The 18755-nt window shown below is 42.8% G+C and overlaps 1 protein-coding gene across 1 annotated transcript in view; it reads left to right on the forward strand.

Moving 5' to 3' along the window:
- LOC124795380 (rotatin) overlaps positions 1–18755 on the forward strand; it is a 395098-nt gene that overhangs the window by 125927 nt on the left and 250416 nt on the right. Inside the window, exon 8 of the mRNA XM_047259395.1 lies at positions 152–350. Coding sequence (XP_047115351.1) covers positions 152–350 — 199 coding nt within the window. The remainder of the gene's footprint in view (positions 1–151; positions 351–18755) is intronic.

Raw genomic sequence — 18755 nt, forward strand, 5'->3', positions numbered from 1 at the left:
GGTTCAGTTGTTTACAATTTGTGGTTTATTTTTCATTTTTTTTCTACGGGTGTACTATGATAATGTTAGCTTTATGTATGACTAGCAGCATCTGATCTCAGTGTTACTCATCTTCCTTTTCATGTTAGTAACAATTCTGTCTTGTTAACAGGTCATTAGCAGCAGACTCGAAAGTTATATACTTGCAGCTGTTATCAATGGTGAGAAATCTGTTGGTATATTTGATGCCTGTGGAATCTGGTGACACAATACCCAGAAACTTGAAGGAGCAACTGTTGCTCAGCCTTTCTGATTTTTCAGTAATGAACTTCTACCCAAATCTGCACAAGGACATCAAAAATTACATTTTGGTTTGTTTTTTGATATTATAATTTTCTTTGATGTATTTTTGGTACTTTTATTACAGGCTTAAGCGTGTTCGCAGAAATTTTCCATTTTCCTGTTCTTCAATTTTATAAACAGTAACAAGTTGTTTCTGTCACATGATTACTGGAAAATAAAATCATTTTTAATTTGATGTACATAGAGGGAATGGGTAGTGGGCAACATTGTTACTGATATTTGCGTATTGAATATTTATTTTGGTTTATGTTTACGTAAGAGTGAAATAATGCAAGGTTCTCTTCTGACCCTGTCTTCAGTCCTCCCCCATAACCCTTTCCCTCACTTTTTTGATGTTGCTCCTACCCCTCCCCACCCTCACCCCTCACCCCCTCTCTTCTTCTTCTTCTTCTTCTTCTCCTCTCTCTCGCTCTCTCTCTCTCTCTCTCTCTCTCTCTCTCTCTCTCTCTCTCTCTCTCTCTCACACACACACACACACACACACACACACACACACACACACACACTCTGTCTCTTTCTCTTTCTGCATTAGTGTTATCCTTCATAGCACCAACATAAACAAAAGAGATTGCAAGTCTTTTCTGTATCTCTTTCCATCTCACCCTAAGTTGTGCTGTATGGAGGTGACTTCTTGTTGGGATAATGGTGTGATTTAACTTAAAATTTCTGGCTTTGACATGTATACAAATGCTAATGCTTAAAATTCCAGTTTCATAATTCCAAATGAAATTTTAGTAGTGAGTAATTAAGATGTTTCAACCATGACAGGATATTGGCGGCCTTTTCTTGATAAACTTATTCCCTGTATAACACTCTCAGAGATCCCCTTTACACATCTCATCACTCAACCATCTCACTTGTGCTTGTAGAAATAGCAAAAATTTGAGCAGATACTATTAAACCTACTGTGGTGGACCGGTAATTTAACAATACTTCAGCTGAAGCTCTGTTATCTCTTGTCTTATACAGGTGATACGGGTGACTGAACAATTGTGATTTCAGTAAATCCCTTATGTGCTGCAGTTTCTTATCAGAAACTACTTGAACCATATGTAAAGGACTGACTTCATTCAACTTTTGCAGATTGATTGAATAATGCACTTTAGTTTTGCTGAGACATAGTAATCCTTTTGTGATGTATTTTACTACTTGTGGACAAGGATACACATAATGCAAGAATTCTCCACCAGAACAGAGTGTGTGTGTGTGTGTGTGTGTGTGTGTGTGTGTGTGGACGCGCGCATGCGTTTTTTGTGGGGGGAGGGGGGGGATAAATATACTAAGCTGAACTGCAATATTCTAGTTTTTGTTTGTGTGCCTGTTTACCACTCATTACCAATTTACACTTGTGCTACCATACAATGATTATAACATTTTTACAGATACTACTTTGGTTTTGATGTCTTATAGGCCTCGTGTCACTTCCCCTATTACCTCCAAGATGTAACAAACTTTCGTGTATGCCATAACACCAGTTTATTACTATTTTACTGTAGAGGTTCTGAAGGAGCAGATATAGATATAATGATTGATAAGCCTATAGCCATACAGTTGTCTTAGGCTAAAGAGAAAACTAGTCTGGGAACATTCCATGTAGACAAGTCTTTAGCTTAAGTTCTGATGTCTGAGCTACTAGCAAAGAACCAAAGAGAAAGCCAAGAGAAATCATAACACTGGCCATGATCCAATAACTGGTATAGGAAAAATGAATAGACATCACTCATATTAGACACAGCACTAATAGTACGCTACAGTGATGGCCCCTTTATCTGCAAGCAACAGCTAGAGGTGTTACCTACAAGATGTGAGGAGACCGCCACTAGTGGTGCTGTGTCAGTTCTCACACTAGTAGTGCCCTCAGTGGCGTGCAAACTCCACATTGCTGTCTGTAAGGGATGCTGGTCAGTCTCTTTACAAACGGTAGTGTGCAAACAATATAAGGGAAAATTGAAAAATCTAGCTTAAGAGTTATAGTAAGTAAATTGAAGTGTATGTTCTTGATTCAGAAAAGCATGTAGTAAGGGGGAACTGAAGACCAGAACTGATAATGGTTTTTGTATGTGAAGGAAAGGTAGCTGATTGTTCAGCATGGCTGACTACCAAGTGGAGGACCCATGTTTGATTCCCAGTACTGGCAGGGAGTTTTCCTTTGCGGGAGGACAGGAGCAAATTGCACTCAGCAACGACGGCATTGGCGAAGGATAAAACGCTGCTTGGCCAGTACCAATGGAACGAAGGAAATGATCTTTGTGTGCACAACAAACAAAAAAGTTGAAGAGTTCAGATGCTACCTCGTTTTGCTGTATGAAGCTTCATTAAAACTCTTGAAACTGAAATTTCATCAAAATTATTTTTCTACTTTTGACAGGAGCAATATAAAGCATTACAAACAAATACGGTTGTTATATGGCTGATAGTGTTGTAAAATTCCTGAGAATTTAAAATCGAAGAAATATTCCCAGGGAATATGGCCAGCAATATTCCCAAAATTCATAAATTCTTGGATATTTATAATTAATTAGCAAGATAGCTCAAAAACTGTTAATTAATAGGTAAAAGCAGTAATTATATAGTTAAATCAAACTCAAAAACAGAAATATATTTTACGGTAAAGTTATAATTGAATAAAATTCCTGGGATTTTATAATTTTAATAATGAACTCGCTCAGATTAATAGGTCACTGTGATAATTGAGTGATTAAAAAAAACATGAACACTCTTGTTGTTGATGTGGTCTTCAGTCTTGGGACTGGTTTGATGCAGCTCTCCATGCTACTCTATCCTGTGCAAGCTTCTTCATCTCCCAGTACCTACTGCAGCCTACATTCTTCTGAATCTGCTTAGTGTATACATCTCTTGGTCTCCCTCTACGATTTTTACCCTCCACGCTGCCCACCAGTGCTACATTGCTGATCCCTTGATGCCTCAGAACATGTCCTACCAACCGATCCCTTCTTCTAATCAAGTTGTGCCACAAACTCCTCTTCTCCCCAGTTCTATTCAATACCACTTCATTAGTTATGTGATCTACCCATCTAATCTTCAGCATTCTTCTGTAGCACCACATATTGAAAGCTTCTACTATCTTCTTGTCTAAACTATTTATCGTCCATATTTCACTTCCATACATGGCTACACTCCATACAAATACTTTCAGAAACGACTTCCTGACAGTTAAATCTATACTTGATGTTAACAAATTTCTATTCTTCAGCAACGCTTTCCATTCCATTGCCAGTCTACATTTGATATCCTCTCTACTTCGACTATCATCAGTTATTTTGCTTCCCAAATAGCAAAACTCCTTCACTACTTTAAGTGGCTCATTTCCTAATCTAATTCCCTCAGCATCACCCGACTTAATTCGACTACATTCCATTATCCTTGTTTTGCTTTTGTTGATGTTCATCTTATACCCTCCTTTCAAGACACTCTCCATTCCGTTCAACTGCTCTTCCAAGTCCTTTGCTGTCTCTGACGGAATTACAATGTCATCGGCGAACCGCAAAGTTTTAATTTCTTCTCCATGGATTTTAATACCTACTCCGAACTTTTCTTTTGTTTCCTTTACTGCTTGCTCAATATACAGATTGAATAGCATCGGGGAGAGGCTGCAACCCTGTCTCACTCCCTTCCCAACCACTGCTTCCCTCTCATGCTCCTCGGCTCTTATAATTGCCATCTGCTTTCTGTATAAATTGTAAATAGCCTCTCACTCCCTGTATTTTACCCCTGCCACCTTCAGAATTTGAAAGAGAGTATTCCAGTCAACATTGTCAAAAGCTTTCTCTAAGTCGACAAATGCTAGAAACGTAGGTTTGCCTTTCCTTAATCTTTCTTCTAAGGTAAGTCGTCCCCCCCATGAACCATGGACCTTGCCGTTGGTGGGGAGGATTGCGTGCCTCAGCGATACAGATAGCCGTACCGTAGGTGCAACCACAACGGAAGGGTATCTGTTGAGAGGCCAGACAAACGTGTGGTTCCTGAAGAGGGGCAGCAGCCTTTTCAGTAGTTGCAAGGGCAACAGTCTGGATGATTGACTGATCTGGCCTTGTAACAATAACCAAAACGGCCTTGCTGTGCTGGTACTGCGAACGGCTGAAAGCAAGGGGAAACTACAGCCGTAATTTTTCCCGAGGGCATGCAGCTTTACTGTATGATTACATGATGATGGCGTCCTCTTGGGTAAAATATTCCGGAGGTAAAATAGTCCCCCATTCGGATCTCCGGGCGGGGACTACTCAAGAGGATGTCGTTATCAGGAGAAAGAAAACTGGCATTCTACGGATCGGAGCGTGGAATGTCAGATCCCTTAATCGGGCAGGTAGGTTAGAAAATTTAAAATCGGTTGGTAGGACATGTTCTGAGGCATCAAGGGATCACCAATTTAGTATTGGAGGGCAGTGTGGAGGGTAAAAATCGTAGGGGGAGACCAAGAGATGAATACACTAAGCAGATTCAGAAGGATGTAGGTTGCAGTAGGTACTGGGAGATGAAAAAGCTTGCACAGGATAGAGTAGCATGGAGAGCTGCATCAAACCAGTCTCAGGACTGAAGACCACAACAACAACAACAAGGTAAGTCGTAGGGTCAGTACTGCCTCACATGTTCCAAAATTTCTACGGAATCCAAACTGATCTTCCCCGAGGTCGGCTTCTACCAGTTTTTCCATTCTTCTGTAAAGAATTCACGTTAGTACTTTGCAGGTGTGACTTCTTAAACTGAAAGTTCGGTAATTTTCACATCTGTCGACACCTGCTTTCTTTGGGATTGGAATTTTTATATTCTTCTTGAAGTCTGATGGAATTTCGCCTGTCTCATACATCTTGCTCACCAGGCGGTAGAGTTTTGTCAGGACTGGCTCTCCCAAGGCTGTCAGTGGTTCTAATGGAATGTTGTCTACTCCTGGGGCCTTGTTTCGACTTAGATCTTTCAGTGCTCTGTCAAACTCTTTACGCAGTATCATATCTCCCATTTCATCTTCATCTACATCCTCTTCCATTTCCATAATATTATCCTCAAGAACGTTGCCCCTGTATAGACCCTCTATATACTCCTTCCACCTTTCTGCTTTCTCTTCTTTGCTTAGAACTGGGTTTCCACCTGAGCTCTTGATATTCATGCAAGTTGTTCTCTTTTCTCCAAAGGTCTCTTTAATTTTCCTGTAGGCAGTATCTATCTTACCCCTCGTGAGATTAAGCCTCTACATCCTTACATTTGTCCTCTAGCCATCCCTGCTTAGCCATTTTGCACTTCCTGTCGATCTCATTTTTGAGACGTTTGTATTCCTTTTTGCCTGCTTCACTTACTGCATTTTTGTATTTTCTCCTTTCATCAATTAAATTCAGTATCTCTTCTGTTACCCAAGGATTTCTACCAGCCCTCGTCTATTTACCTACTTGATCCTCTGCTGCCTTCACTATTTCATCTCTCAAAGCTACCCATTGTTCTTCTACTGTATTTCTTTCCCCCATTCCTTTCAGTTGTTCCCTTATGCTCTCCCTGAAACTCTGTACAACGTCTGGTTCTTTCAGTTTATCCAACTCCCATCTCCTTAAATTTCCACCTTTTTGCAGTTTCTTCAGTTTTAATCTACAGTCCATAATCAATAGATTGTGGTCAGAGTCCATATCTGCCCCTGGAAATGTCTTACAATTTAAAACCTGGTTCCTAAATCTCTGTCTTACCATTATATAATCAGTCTGAAACCTTTTAGTATCTCCAGGGTTCTTCCGTGTATACAACCTTCTTTCATGATTCTTGAACCAAGTGTTAGCTATTATTAAGTTATGCCCTGTGCAAAATTCTACCAGGCAGCTTCCTCTTTCATTTCTTAGCCCCAATCCTTATTCACCTATGTTTCCTTCTCTTTCTTTTCCTACTGTCGAATTCCAGTCACCCATGACTATTAAATTTTCGTCTCCCTTCACTACCTGAATAATTTCTTTTATCTCATCATACATTTCATCAGTTTCTTCATCACCTGCAGAGCTAGTTGACATATAAACTTGTACCACTGTAGTAGGCGTGGGCTTCGTGTCTATCTTGGCCACAATAATGCGTTCACTATGCTGTTTGTAGTAGCGTACCCGCACTCCTATTTTTTATTCATTATTAAACCTACTCCTGCATTACCCCTATTTGATTTTGTATTTATAACCCTGTATTCACCCGACCAAAAGTCTTGTTCCTCCTCCCACCGAACTTCACTAATTCCCACTATATCTAATTTTAACCTATCTATTTCCCTTTTTAAATTTTCTAACCTACCTGCCCGATTAAGGGATCTGACATTCCCCACTTCGATCCGTAGAACGCCAGTTTTCTTTCTCCTGATAACGACGTCCTCCTGAGTAGTCCACGCCAGGAGATCCGAATGGGGGACTATTTTACCTCCAGAATATTTTACCCAAGAGGACGCCATCGTCATTTAATCATACAGTAAAACTGCATGCCCTCGGGAAAAATTACAGCTGTAGTTTCCCCTTGCTTTCAGCCGTTCGCAGTACCACAACAGCAAGGCCGTTTTGGTTAGTGTTACAGGCCCAGATCAGTCAATCATCCAGACTGTTGCCCCTGCAAATACGGAAAAGGCTGCTGCCCCTTACATGTTCACAAAATATTATAATTGAATAAAAGCATCAGAAAAATAACCAGAATGTAAAATGTTATAAAAATCACATTAAAACTACTAAAAGGCAAAAGGTTTAATACAGCATCTTTACTTTCCATATTCAATCTTTTTGTTTAAGTCCCCTAGTCATTGTCACTGTCACTCTCAATGTCCATTAAATATCTTGCTCCTTCTCCTCTTCTTCTGCATTTCCAAAAAAAAAAAAAAAAAAAAATCATCATCATCTTTCCAGTTACTTGCTGTTTCCTCTGGGTTGGCTTCTGCTTGCTTGCTTGTTTCTTGCTTCTTCTCATTTGGAGATGGAGCATTCATGAGTTTCCAATTGTAAGAAAGAAATGTCAGTTTCGCTGCTCACTCAGAAGAAAGATGGTTCTTTTTTTGGAATGCAACCAAGAAAACTTACTAAATGTATGCTCTGTTGCAGCCGAAGTTACTGGTGCCCCCAATATTCTTATGGCTACATCTGTCAAGTCACAAGTACCTCTCAACCCCCTTCCCCATGACAGAGGCCTGATAATTTTTTCCTTATCGTCCATCCCTTCCCAAAGAAACTTTCTGAGAATAAACCTTCCTTGTATCTGTAGTCAGCTAAACTTTCTGTTACTTTTAAGACGTCCAAACCCATATGCTGAGCACAGTTACTGGATTGGTCCAGTGCCAAAATTTTTTCTCTTGATTAACTTCTCCATGATTGTCTTTTCTTCGGATTTTTGCGTGGGTGATGTTGGTAAGTTTTCCTTCATACTTTTATGTAATTCATTTAGTTTCCTGGCCACACTGTTTTTGTGGGTCATTTGATTCAATGGATGTGATAAGATCAACAATTGGTTTCAGCAGATTTATCATTTTTTTCTGTTCTAACCCAAAACACAGCATCGTCTAGCAGTTTTCTTTTAATTGATGGGTCTAGATGAACCTTTTCATTGACGGCCGATGTTTGGAGGACCACTTTGTTCGATTGGAAGCTCTCCAAACAAACAAAGGTGGCTGCCTCATCTGGTGTGCCCAGGCAGCTTCAGAGATATTCAGTGTTTGAATCTTTTCTCAGAAGAAATTTCATCAAACAAAGCTTTCAGTATGTGATTGCTTTTGATAGTCTGTACTGCAGTTATTACCTCTGCAAAGAAACTTTTAACAGTCTGACATCATAAGATATCAGCACAAAGTAAATGGAGAAAGTGAGCAATGCAGCCTAATGGTACTATATGAGGCTACTTTTCTTTCAACAATGTTAAGGCTGCCTTCATGCTCGGAGCATTGTTGGCAATAACCACCAAAACACCAAAAACTTATCAAGACCATACTTCTCGATGACAGATATAATGATCTCTGCCAGGTATTCGGCATTGTCTCTCAGTTTTGGTCAGTTTGAAATCTACAGAAAATGGTTCTGGCTTTGAAATCATAAAATTAATTATAGACTCATTCCTGATGTGATTCCAGCCTTCACATTAAAGATGTAATTTTTTTGTTTTCTGAATTATTTTTGTTATTTCTTCTTTCATTTCTATGTACTGAGCCTCAAGATAAGTTGTAGACATTCAAAATCTTGATGGTAACTTATATGCAGGTCTCAATTTTTGGAAAAAAAAAACCATCCACAGTGAGTGCTCTACGAAGGATAATGGGGGTCCGCTTACAAAAACCACTTGAGCTACAGATTGGTTCATCTCCTGGGGGGGAAAAAATAATGGTAATGAACCATTTAATAAAGGCACAACAAAGAATAAAAACTATTAGCTTTTGACACCTAAAAAGTTTTTATTACTTCTGACAAATGGGGTAAACATAAAACTACTTTTTACTTTATTCCCAATCCCCAGTAAAAAAATTAAAAAAAAGTAATTAATGTATGACAGCTATACCTACAGCGTATCTAATTAAAATATTTCTATTGTACAAAAGACGCAATACACACTACATTGTAAACTGTTTTGAGATTCGAAGGAGCAGTTTCAACATAGGCCTACTTCTCCTAAAGGCAAAAATAGTTATATGCAAACGAGAAATGAAGCTATATTCTATTAGCATGAGGGTTCAGTCAGGAAAACTTACCTACTTTTGTTAACAAACTTTTGTTTTACAAACTATAATGAACCTACTTTTGTTTTTGTGGTATTCAAATGGTGGGAAATAATTGGGGTAGGAGTTGCTAATTTATCTCTTTGATATGCTTAAGGAAAGTCACTAGAGTTTCCAGTTTGGCTGTTGATTTGTAATTTGCCTTCTTAATATAATGGAATACATACAACATTCTTACTGTTTAACACCAAAAAAACAATTTAGGCCTACAGTATAATAGGCTACAAAAAAGAATACTATAAACCACGCATTTTCATAGCAGAGAATAGTAGGCCTAAAATGATTTAAACTTAAATTTGTTTGGTTATCCATGTGATCCGAAAATGCATTTATTTCTATTGATTAGCCTGGGTTGTAAATAGTTGCAGATCTTGAACTAGAAGAGTGTTTACATAGGGGACTTGGACAAGGCTTTGGTGGAGGTGGTGTTGGTGACTTGAAAGGAGATGTAGCCGAACTTAAATCAGCTGAGGTTAAAAAAGCTTGAGCTTGGGTAATCCGGCCTACATTTGAATGTGCATTCACTGTCAATGGTTCATTGATATCCTTTGTGGTTGATGGTCTTGGCGTTGGTTTACTGACAGTGAGAATATGTTTCAATCCTGCAGGGCATTTGATACATTTTTTTTATGTACTTTTCCATTTCAACTGAATCACCTTGCTTGTTTCTTGAGTACAATACTTACAAACAACACCTTTTCCTTTAATATTAAAGAAGCCCAAACTGCCCCTTTTTTCTTGACCATTTTGCAACAATGAATGAAAACACAACCATGAACAAAACAGGAAGCAAGCCTACTCAAAGTTATTTGATGCAGTTGCCACTTAAATGTTAAAATTTCACACTTTCATCTCACACAGAGCTCTAATGAAACTGGTTCTTTAACTTGCAGACACAACTATCAACTGAAAAAAAAAACAATATGGCTATCTCTCTGAAACCTAGAGTGTTGTAGTTTTCAAGGGGGAAGGGAAAAATTCCCTCTTTTGTCTTGTAAGAACTAAATTTCTACATTTCAGCTCATCGTAATTATATTACCCTTAAGACCTAAACCATGGTTACAATTAAAATTAGCCTTCTTTCCCATTTTAATGCTATTTTTTATTCGAGCACTCCTACTTTCTATTTTAAATTGTAAATGAAATATTTGGATAGGTTTTATGTTTAGTTTTATATGCATCTGGACTTAACCTCCTTGTTAGAAATAAAGACATTTATTGGTTTTCCATGTTTTAAATATCAAAGAATTATCCCTAGAACAGCCAAGCATTGAAATTTATAACTATTACGTTTCCTAGAACTGCCAACATTGAAATAATTTACCTTTAGAAAAACTGAGTTTATAATGTAGATATGCCATATAGTGAGTACCTAAAGATACTAAAATACACAGGGAAGTTTGTTTGTTCAGTTTGTTAAGTTTTCTGTCGATGTTAGAGATATTTTAGACAATAAACTTTACCTAAACTTGTGCGAATTTTGTAAACATTTGTCATTGAAAATGGCATTTTGGGGAAAAAGTATGCAAATAAACCGGTCGATATTTATAATTTACTTGAAAATACAAGTGATTTTATTGACATACAACTTGATAAAATATTAATTAACGATTCTAAAAGTGAAAGTGATAGCAATATTTTGGAAAATAAATTTATAAATCATGATTCATTGCAGGAAATGATGTTTTGCATGGAAATTAATGCATGGAATGATAAATCATGAATTAAAATCAGGGTGTATACGACCTGGGAAATCCGGGAAAAAACCGGGAATTTTTTCATCCGGGAGAAAACCGGGAATTTTTCGGAATTCCGGGAATTTTTCATTGTTTTAGCTGTCGGTTAAATTTTTGTAATTTTGACTGCAGAATTGATTTTCTAACAAAGAACGTTATTGTATTCTGCTGATGAAGAATGATACTGCAGCAATAAAATATAAACGAGAGGGAAAAAAGTAAAACTTTAGTGGCAAAGGAAATGTGCCATTTACAACGAAACCCCGTGCACGCACAAGCGTCTGCAAATAGCAAAAATATGTCAAAGGCCGTAGGGCGCAGACTGTAATTCTTCATAACAATGAACTGCTTGCTATGAGCATGACGACACAACTGTTCACATTAGGTTCGTTTGACCAATTGCCAGCGGTCTGTTGCGCATGCGCTTTTGACTCGCGTATAAGCAGGACCTTCTCCTGCTTCCCGCTATGGCGCTACTTGTACAGTGTGTTAACTGTAAAACTCGCTGAGTAGCAGTCGAGGGTTGAGCATCGCTCCTCTCGCTCGCGTACTGTCAGCCATAGGCCCCCGCTTGCACGGGAGTAAAAACAGAAGTGTTCTCCGGCTCTGTTTTTATTAAAACATTGACGGGCACTTGCGCCTAGGTCTTAGCACGGACGGCACTGGGAAAAACATTTGCATGGCGTCGCCTGGCAAAGTTGTCGTGTCTTCTCGCCGTTGTGGAATGTCGATCTTGGGTGGCGCCTTGGGGTCGCGGCGGTCTCTTTCCGCCGACGACACGAGGCGCGCTTTCTTGTTGCCGCGGGCCGCGCGGCCGGCCATCTCTAGCACCTCAGCTGCCGCAGAGTCAGTCTCTGCCCCCCCCAAGGACAGGGAAAATGTAGGCCAGGACCTGGAAGCGGGCCGCGGAACCACAGAAATGTTTTCCGCCGCCCCCGTTCAGAACTCCGCGTCTGCCATCGTAATAGTAGGGTCAGCAATGCCACCGGAAAACCTAACGGTGACAACAAAGGTGGCAACTGACAATAACCTGGCAGCAAGCCCCCTTTCTGCTACCGACATGGCAAAACTACATAAAACGCAGACAGACAAATACATCGTCAGGACCTGCGATCCCGCCCCTCCCTCCCCTCTCCTCAGCCCTCTCCTGCTTGCCAACGGCTGTGGCCTCCTTGCCGAACATATCCGCAGCCTAAATGGCAAGCAGAAGCCCAGTCAACCGACTAAGATCCTCCCCAAACCCGCAACTGCCACCCTACCCCCTACCCGATCCCAGTTCCTCAAATCCCCCCCACTCAAGTCCACCACATCCAAACAAAGGCGTGTAAGGAAGGACAAGAAGGAGAAGCACTCCAAGGGGAAAAAGCACTCCACCACCCCCATCCCAACCACTTCCACACCCTCTGAGGAGCCAGTGCCCCCGACAGCACCTGTCGTCGTCCTAGGAGGGGACCAGGAAACACCGGCACTGGAAGGGAACCACATAAACGGGCAGGATTCGGATGGTTTCGTGCTGGCGAGGAAAACCTTTCGCCAGCCGAGGCTCCCGCCGGCCCGGGGAGTGGAACCCACCCCGAACAGGTTCCAGGCGGTGGCCGATGAGCCAGAGACACCACATGACACAACAACACAAACACAAAACCAGGTCACCCACCACCTCCCTCCGATCGTCGCGGAGTTCACTCAGAACTACGAGGAACTCTACGAAATGTTAAAAACAGCAATCGGGGGAGGCAATTTCAAGGCAAAACCTGCTGGTGGTGACAAAATAAAAATTACACTAATCACACTCGAGCACTACACCACAATAAAAACACTTCTGAACAGCAAAAACATACCCCACTACACTTTCCCCACAACAAAAACACACAATAAAAACTTAGTCATCAGGGACCTACCAAGACGAGTGGCCCCCCAGGCGATCAAAACAGACCTGACTGCCCAGGGGTACGTCGTCAAGGCGGTCCAACAGATGGGAAACATAGGGAGCAAATGGCCTCTGTATCAGGTGACACTGCCGGACGTCCCACAAAACAAAAGGAACATTAAGATGATCCTGGCGGTCCCTGTGACCACTGAACCACTGCGCCGCAAAAACAAGACGGTGCAGTGCTTCAGATGTCAGGGCTTCAACCACATTGCGGCACACTGCTCCATGGCAGTGAGGTGCAGAAAATGCGCCGAGGCCCATGACACACGAACGTGCAACATGAAACACACGGACCCGCAAATAAGGTGCGCACTGTGTGGCAAAAACCACACAGCGGGTTACCAAGGTTGCGAGGTCCATAAAAGACACACACAGCAGGCAAAGGGCGCAAAGGCCGCCCCCCACACACGAAAAGAAAACTCCACGAACCCATCCAGACACACAAGAAACCAAAACACGACAACACACACAGACAAGGCCTGGGTAAAACCAAGGCCAGACACACCCAGGGCAACATATGCAGAAGTGGTTTCTCCCCCGAGGAACCATGAAAGCATTGCCCAACCACCACAACACCAGACACCAACACAAGAACAACACCGGGAAATACACAGCAAAAACGACCAGGTCCACCTTGATGGAGAAGGCCCTAGGAAACCCCAGACACACTTCCCCCCCATGGATCAGTTGTTATGCGTAATGGTGCAGACCATGAACCTCGTCATGGAAATGATGAAGGAATTCAGGGAAGCCCAGAAGCAGAACACGCAGATCCTCGCTGCCCTTCAGGCAACAGTCCAGCAGTCGCTCCCCTCTGCGACTTCCCCAGTAGCATCAAAACCCCATCATGGATAGACGACCAAACATCCAAGGCCTGACAATGTGCGTCTTTAACGCAGACGGCATTGTCAATCAAGAGGTCGAGTTCAGAGAACTCATGAAGGAGTTCTCCATCGACATATGCATGATGGGGGAAACCCACCTAAAACCGGGAGTAAAAGCGACAGTTCCCAACTACATTAGCTACCGTAAAGACAGGCCAACCCAAGGCGGAGGAGTGGCCATATATGTAAAAAGAGGGATCCCCCACCACCAGGTATTCTTACCAGCTACCAACAAAATCGAAGCAGTGGCGGTGGAAGTAACCACTGCCACTGGACCCCTAACAATTGTTGCAGTCTACCGACCCCCACATGACCAGATAGATGAGGGAGACATAGCTGCTCTAGGGCAAATTGAAGGCAAACTCGTAATAGGGGGAGACCTCAATGCCAAACACCCTGACTGGAATTCTAGAGTAACCTCCAGAGCAGGCGCCAAGCTGCAACAACTAGCGCGCGCCCACCACTTCGAAACATGGGGTCCAGTCGAACCCACACATTTTCCGAAAAACGGAAGCAGGCCCGATGTGTTAGGCATAGCACTCACTAGGAGGATCGCAGGATTTGTGACCGCAAGGACAATCAACAGAATGTCCTCCGACCACAACCCAGTGATTCTAGAAGTCGATGTGGGAGAATGGGTAGCACTCCCACGGTACCAGATGTCTTACAAACGAACAGACTGGGAGCGATACCAAGAAACTGTCGCCTCTGATATCGCTCGCGCTCCGCCACCTACTGCCGAAACAGTAGATCAAGCGCTACTAGACTTGACAGGCACCATCTTGCAGGCAGCGGAAGAGGCCACCCCACCACAAAGGGATGGCCCTCCACCGCAAATACAGCTCCCGGAACACTTACTAGCTCAAATCCGTCACAAGAACAGAGTGGCAAAAGAGTGGAAGATCACCAGAAATCAGGCCACCAGGAGGCTGCTCAATCGTCTACAGAGAGAACTGAAGGTAGCGCTCAATGAGCACAGAAACCAGCAATGGCAAAACCGCCTCACAGCTCTCAAAGTAGACGATCATACACTTTGGCAAGCAACCAAACAATTCACAAAAAGACGCGCTAGGATGCCGCCACTGCACGGCGAGCGGGGATTGGTCTACAGCAATGCTGAGAAGGCCAACGCCCTCGCCGACTCCTTCGAGAAGCAGTTTCAAACGGCAGAACCCCAGGATGAAGAGCATGAAGAGGTAGTCAGTCGTCAACTGGCTGTCTTCCTCAATGCTGAGGAGGACCCAGAGGACGAACCCATACTTTTTGCCCCCGAGGACGTGGCAAGAGTAATCAGGTCCCTCCCTACAAAAAAGGCGCCAGGGCACGACAGTGTCACAAACCAGTTAGTCAAAAAACTCCCACCCACAGCGATCACACACCTCGCGAACGTCCTCAACGAGATTACTCGTTCCCGTGAGTTCCCAGCTTGCTGGAAACATGCGGAAGTGGTCGCGATACACAAACCAGGAAAAGACCCTCTATTCCCGCAGCACTACAGGCCGATTAGCCTCTTGCCAACACTCAGCAAGATCTATGAGCGCCTCCTGCTAAAACCCATGCAAGAACATATTACCAGAGAGCAAATTCTGCCGGATTTCCAATTTGGATTCTGGCAGAACCACTCTGCCCCACAACAGGTCATGAGAATGGTTGAAGCAGCCACAGAGGGCTTCAACCACAGAGGCTACTGCGGGATAGTGCTACTAGACGTAGCCAAAGCCTTTGATTCAGTATGGCATAGAGGGCTACTCTACAAGTTGTACTCACAAGGGTTTCCAGGGAGCATAGTTCAGCTAATCAAGAGCTACCTCACGAATAGGACTTTCTCCGTCAAAATAGAAACTGCCACCTCCACCAGAAGGCGTATTCGTGCCGGGGTGCCACAGGGATCGGTCCTGGGGCCCGTATTGTACAGCTTGTACACTGCGGACACTCCAACGGCCCCCCTGGTGCACACCGCGCAGTACGCAGATGACACAGCCTTTTACACGAGAAATGCGAACAAGGACCTGGTCATTCGCAGGCTACAAAGGGTTTTAGATGACACAGAAACCTGGGCCCGTCGCTGGCGCATCACCATCAACTCGGAGAAGACGCAGGCAATGCTGATTACCCGCAGGCTCGGAAGGCGCGAACCTCCTCAATGTCCCCCCCTCCACCTCCACCTAAATGGAACCCAACTCCCCTGGCGCAGAACCGCCAAGTACCTTGGCGTAACCTTGGACTCTCGTCTTACGTGGAAACCCCACATAGACGAGGTCCACAGGAAGGTCTGCGCCAGAATGTCCATCCTATACCCTATCCTGAACACAAACAGCTCCCTTCCCTGCCCAGTAGCAGTAAACGTTTACCAGGCCCTGATCCGGCCAGTAATGGAGTATGCGTGCCGTGTCTGGGGATACGCGGCAAAGCAGCACCTGGACAAACTCCAGAGGCTGCAAAACCGCGCCCTCAGAAGGGCACTGCATCTACCTCTCGGATTCCCCACAGACGACCTGCACGCCGCAGCCGATATCCCACTCCTGAGAGAGCGTTTCCAGGATCTGGCAAGGGCTTTCCCTTGGTCGGTATGACATGTCCCGCGATAAACACAAGCGCCCTATGACGATCTTCGACAATTAAGTCGAAGAGAAAAATCCCAATACCCAATCCCTAATCCAGTTCCTTCCCATATATCACCAACCATCTCGCCTACCTCAGGCAAGTCCCAGATACACACACAACAATTCATCACATATCACAGACACCAAAAATTTATAGAAAAATCACACACACATGTACACAGGGGAGTAAAAGCCAAAAGGCTACAAACTCCCCCTCACACTTCCCCAAAGAGGGGAAAGTATTAGATGAGTGCAAGCAGGCAAAACGGTTGAGTTGTGAGGGGAGTGCGGGGAGAGGAGGAAGTAAGCATTGGCTGGCGAGGGAAGAGGAGCCGTTGGGGGGAGGACAAGGCACGCCTACCAGTTGCAGTGCTGGCACTACAAATTGCGCGTCATGCTTACACGAAAACAGACGAAAGGCTTGGAAGTAAAACTCGCTTTAAATGTTGTTCATAAATGAAACTGAAATCGTCATGTACATTAAAATCTACATATATATATAAATGAATGTATGTATGTTTGTCTACTATGCGCTCACAAACCATTCATCCGATTGCAAAGTACTGTAATACGAATGTGTTTCGAAATAATACAGTAGCCAGTGGTGTTTCCATACAAAGCAACACGGTAGCAAGGAAAAATGAAATATAAGGTAATTCGGACGAAATAGGGGGCTCCTTCAAAGTGATCGCGAACAAAATATCTGAAATGGAAACTCACCTTGTCTTGCCAGGCGTTTGTGGTGATACGCCAGGATGATTCTTGGAAAACTGTTTGAATCTTCCAGTGCTACGCATGCTTTGTCCTGTGTATGTAGCAGCTCTCACTGAAGATTTGTAAATGGGGTGAAGCAATTTTTTCTGCTTCCTTTCCCTTTCGCAGCATTCGATCACACGCAATATAATTTTGCGAGCATCGCTACGTAATACTGGTTTCCTTCTAACCGTAGGCCTACCGGTAGGGGTTGTTGGCGACTCCTGAGATGGGCCAGCAACTGCCTCTTCACTCATTTTGATAATGTTTAGCACGACTGCACAATAAAAACACGCAGAACAGTGCAGCGCAAAGCAATAACGAAGCAGACGACAATGGCTACCTTGTACAACACAGTCAGCTACGTAATGTTGGCAGCAGCCGAAACAGCGTGCCTACCGAAGCCTCCCGACTTCTACCGATTCAGGACTTGGGAGAGATCTGCCATCTAAAAGTTTACACACTGTAGTTTGGCTGTAGCTATATTGGTAGTAGCTGCAAGCAGCCAGATGCAAACGAGAAAAATTTTTCTCGCGCGTCCTAACTGCCAGATTCGCGCTTGCACAGAGTTGTCTGAGTTGTTGTGGGGAGGGGGTTAACCTGCACGTGACCCGTGTTTATGTTCAGTGATTTCGCTGCTTCTCTTCGTTTACAGCTCCCACGTCAAATGAAAACAAAACGGATTTCTGTGGCCGTGAGCTATCAAGTGAATTAAAATACATTCACATAATTACGGAGGGCAAAAATATATTATTAATTACAGTTTTCTGATTTTATTTTATTTCCAAGTTAGTAGCAGTCAAGCATTAATCGCCTTGCAGAACAATGAAGTTATTTTTGCAAGTTTGCTAAAGAAATTTGGCTTGATTAATCTTTCCGCTGAGGCGATCATTTTATTTGAAACGAAGTGTTTCATTCTACAGTATTGGCTAGCTCCAACTGTTCGCTGAATTTCAAGTGCACGTTATCATCTTTTGCCATGTATGGCATTATGACATAATAAAGAACCAAAAATGAGATCGTATAGTACTGGTACTTCAAGAAAATTTACATCCCAAAAACCACACTGAAAAGCTTAATATCAGATGGGGACCTGCTTCATTGTGACTCTGGAAAAAGCCAATTTGCACTTCAAGCTGAATTATGCATTTTAGTATGGTTTACGAAATTCCGATGCTCTTTGGAGTATCCTCTGATGCCCTGTTTCTTTTATGGTGTAATCTAAGCTCTCTTAGTGCTTTATACACACGAACATGCGGGCTTCCTACACCACTGAAGTTGCACACGCACAGTAATGTCTGTTTTCTGGTGCTCTCTGGCAACTAGTAAATCGAACCTGTTTCTAACAGTCTCCGGATAGTATTGCGAACGGTGGTTAGAAAAGCATTACTTTCAAAGTAAATTTCTTTTTACCCAAGATGAATTATGTTACGTGTGAGAAAGTGGGATGGATATCTAAATCACAGACCGTTAGAAACTGAACAGTTTGAGGACCAGCCACTTACAAAAATTTCGAGCCGCGAGACATTTATGTCATAATTTTAAATTTACTGGCACATTTGTGTGACGTATCTTAAACTATAACACACGCAAAAAAAGATCAATATTACATGTGAAAGCTTAGCTTCTGTTGTAGCCTGTTAATCTTAGAGACCAATATTATATGTGAAAGCTTAGCTTTTCTTGTAGAAATATGGTACTGTGTACATTAATGTAAACCGTTAACTTTTCCTCTTGTGTGTTCGCGCTATGTAACAAGTGATGTTGCTATTGGCTGACTAAAACACGTGT

Source organism: Schistocerca piceifrons, chromosome 1 (genome assembly GCF_021461385.2).
Source record: "Schistocerca piceifrons isolate TAMUIC-IGC-003096 chromosome 1, iqSchPice1.1, whole genome shotgun sequence".
Classification (NCBI taxonomy): domain Eukaryota; kingdom Metazoa; phylum Arthropoda; class Insecta; order Orthoptera; family Acrididae; genus Schistocerca; species Schistocerca piceifrons.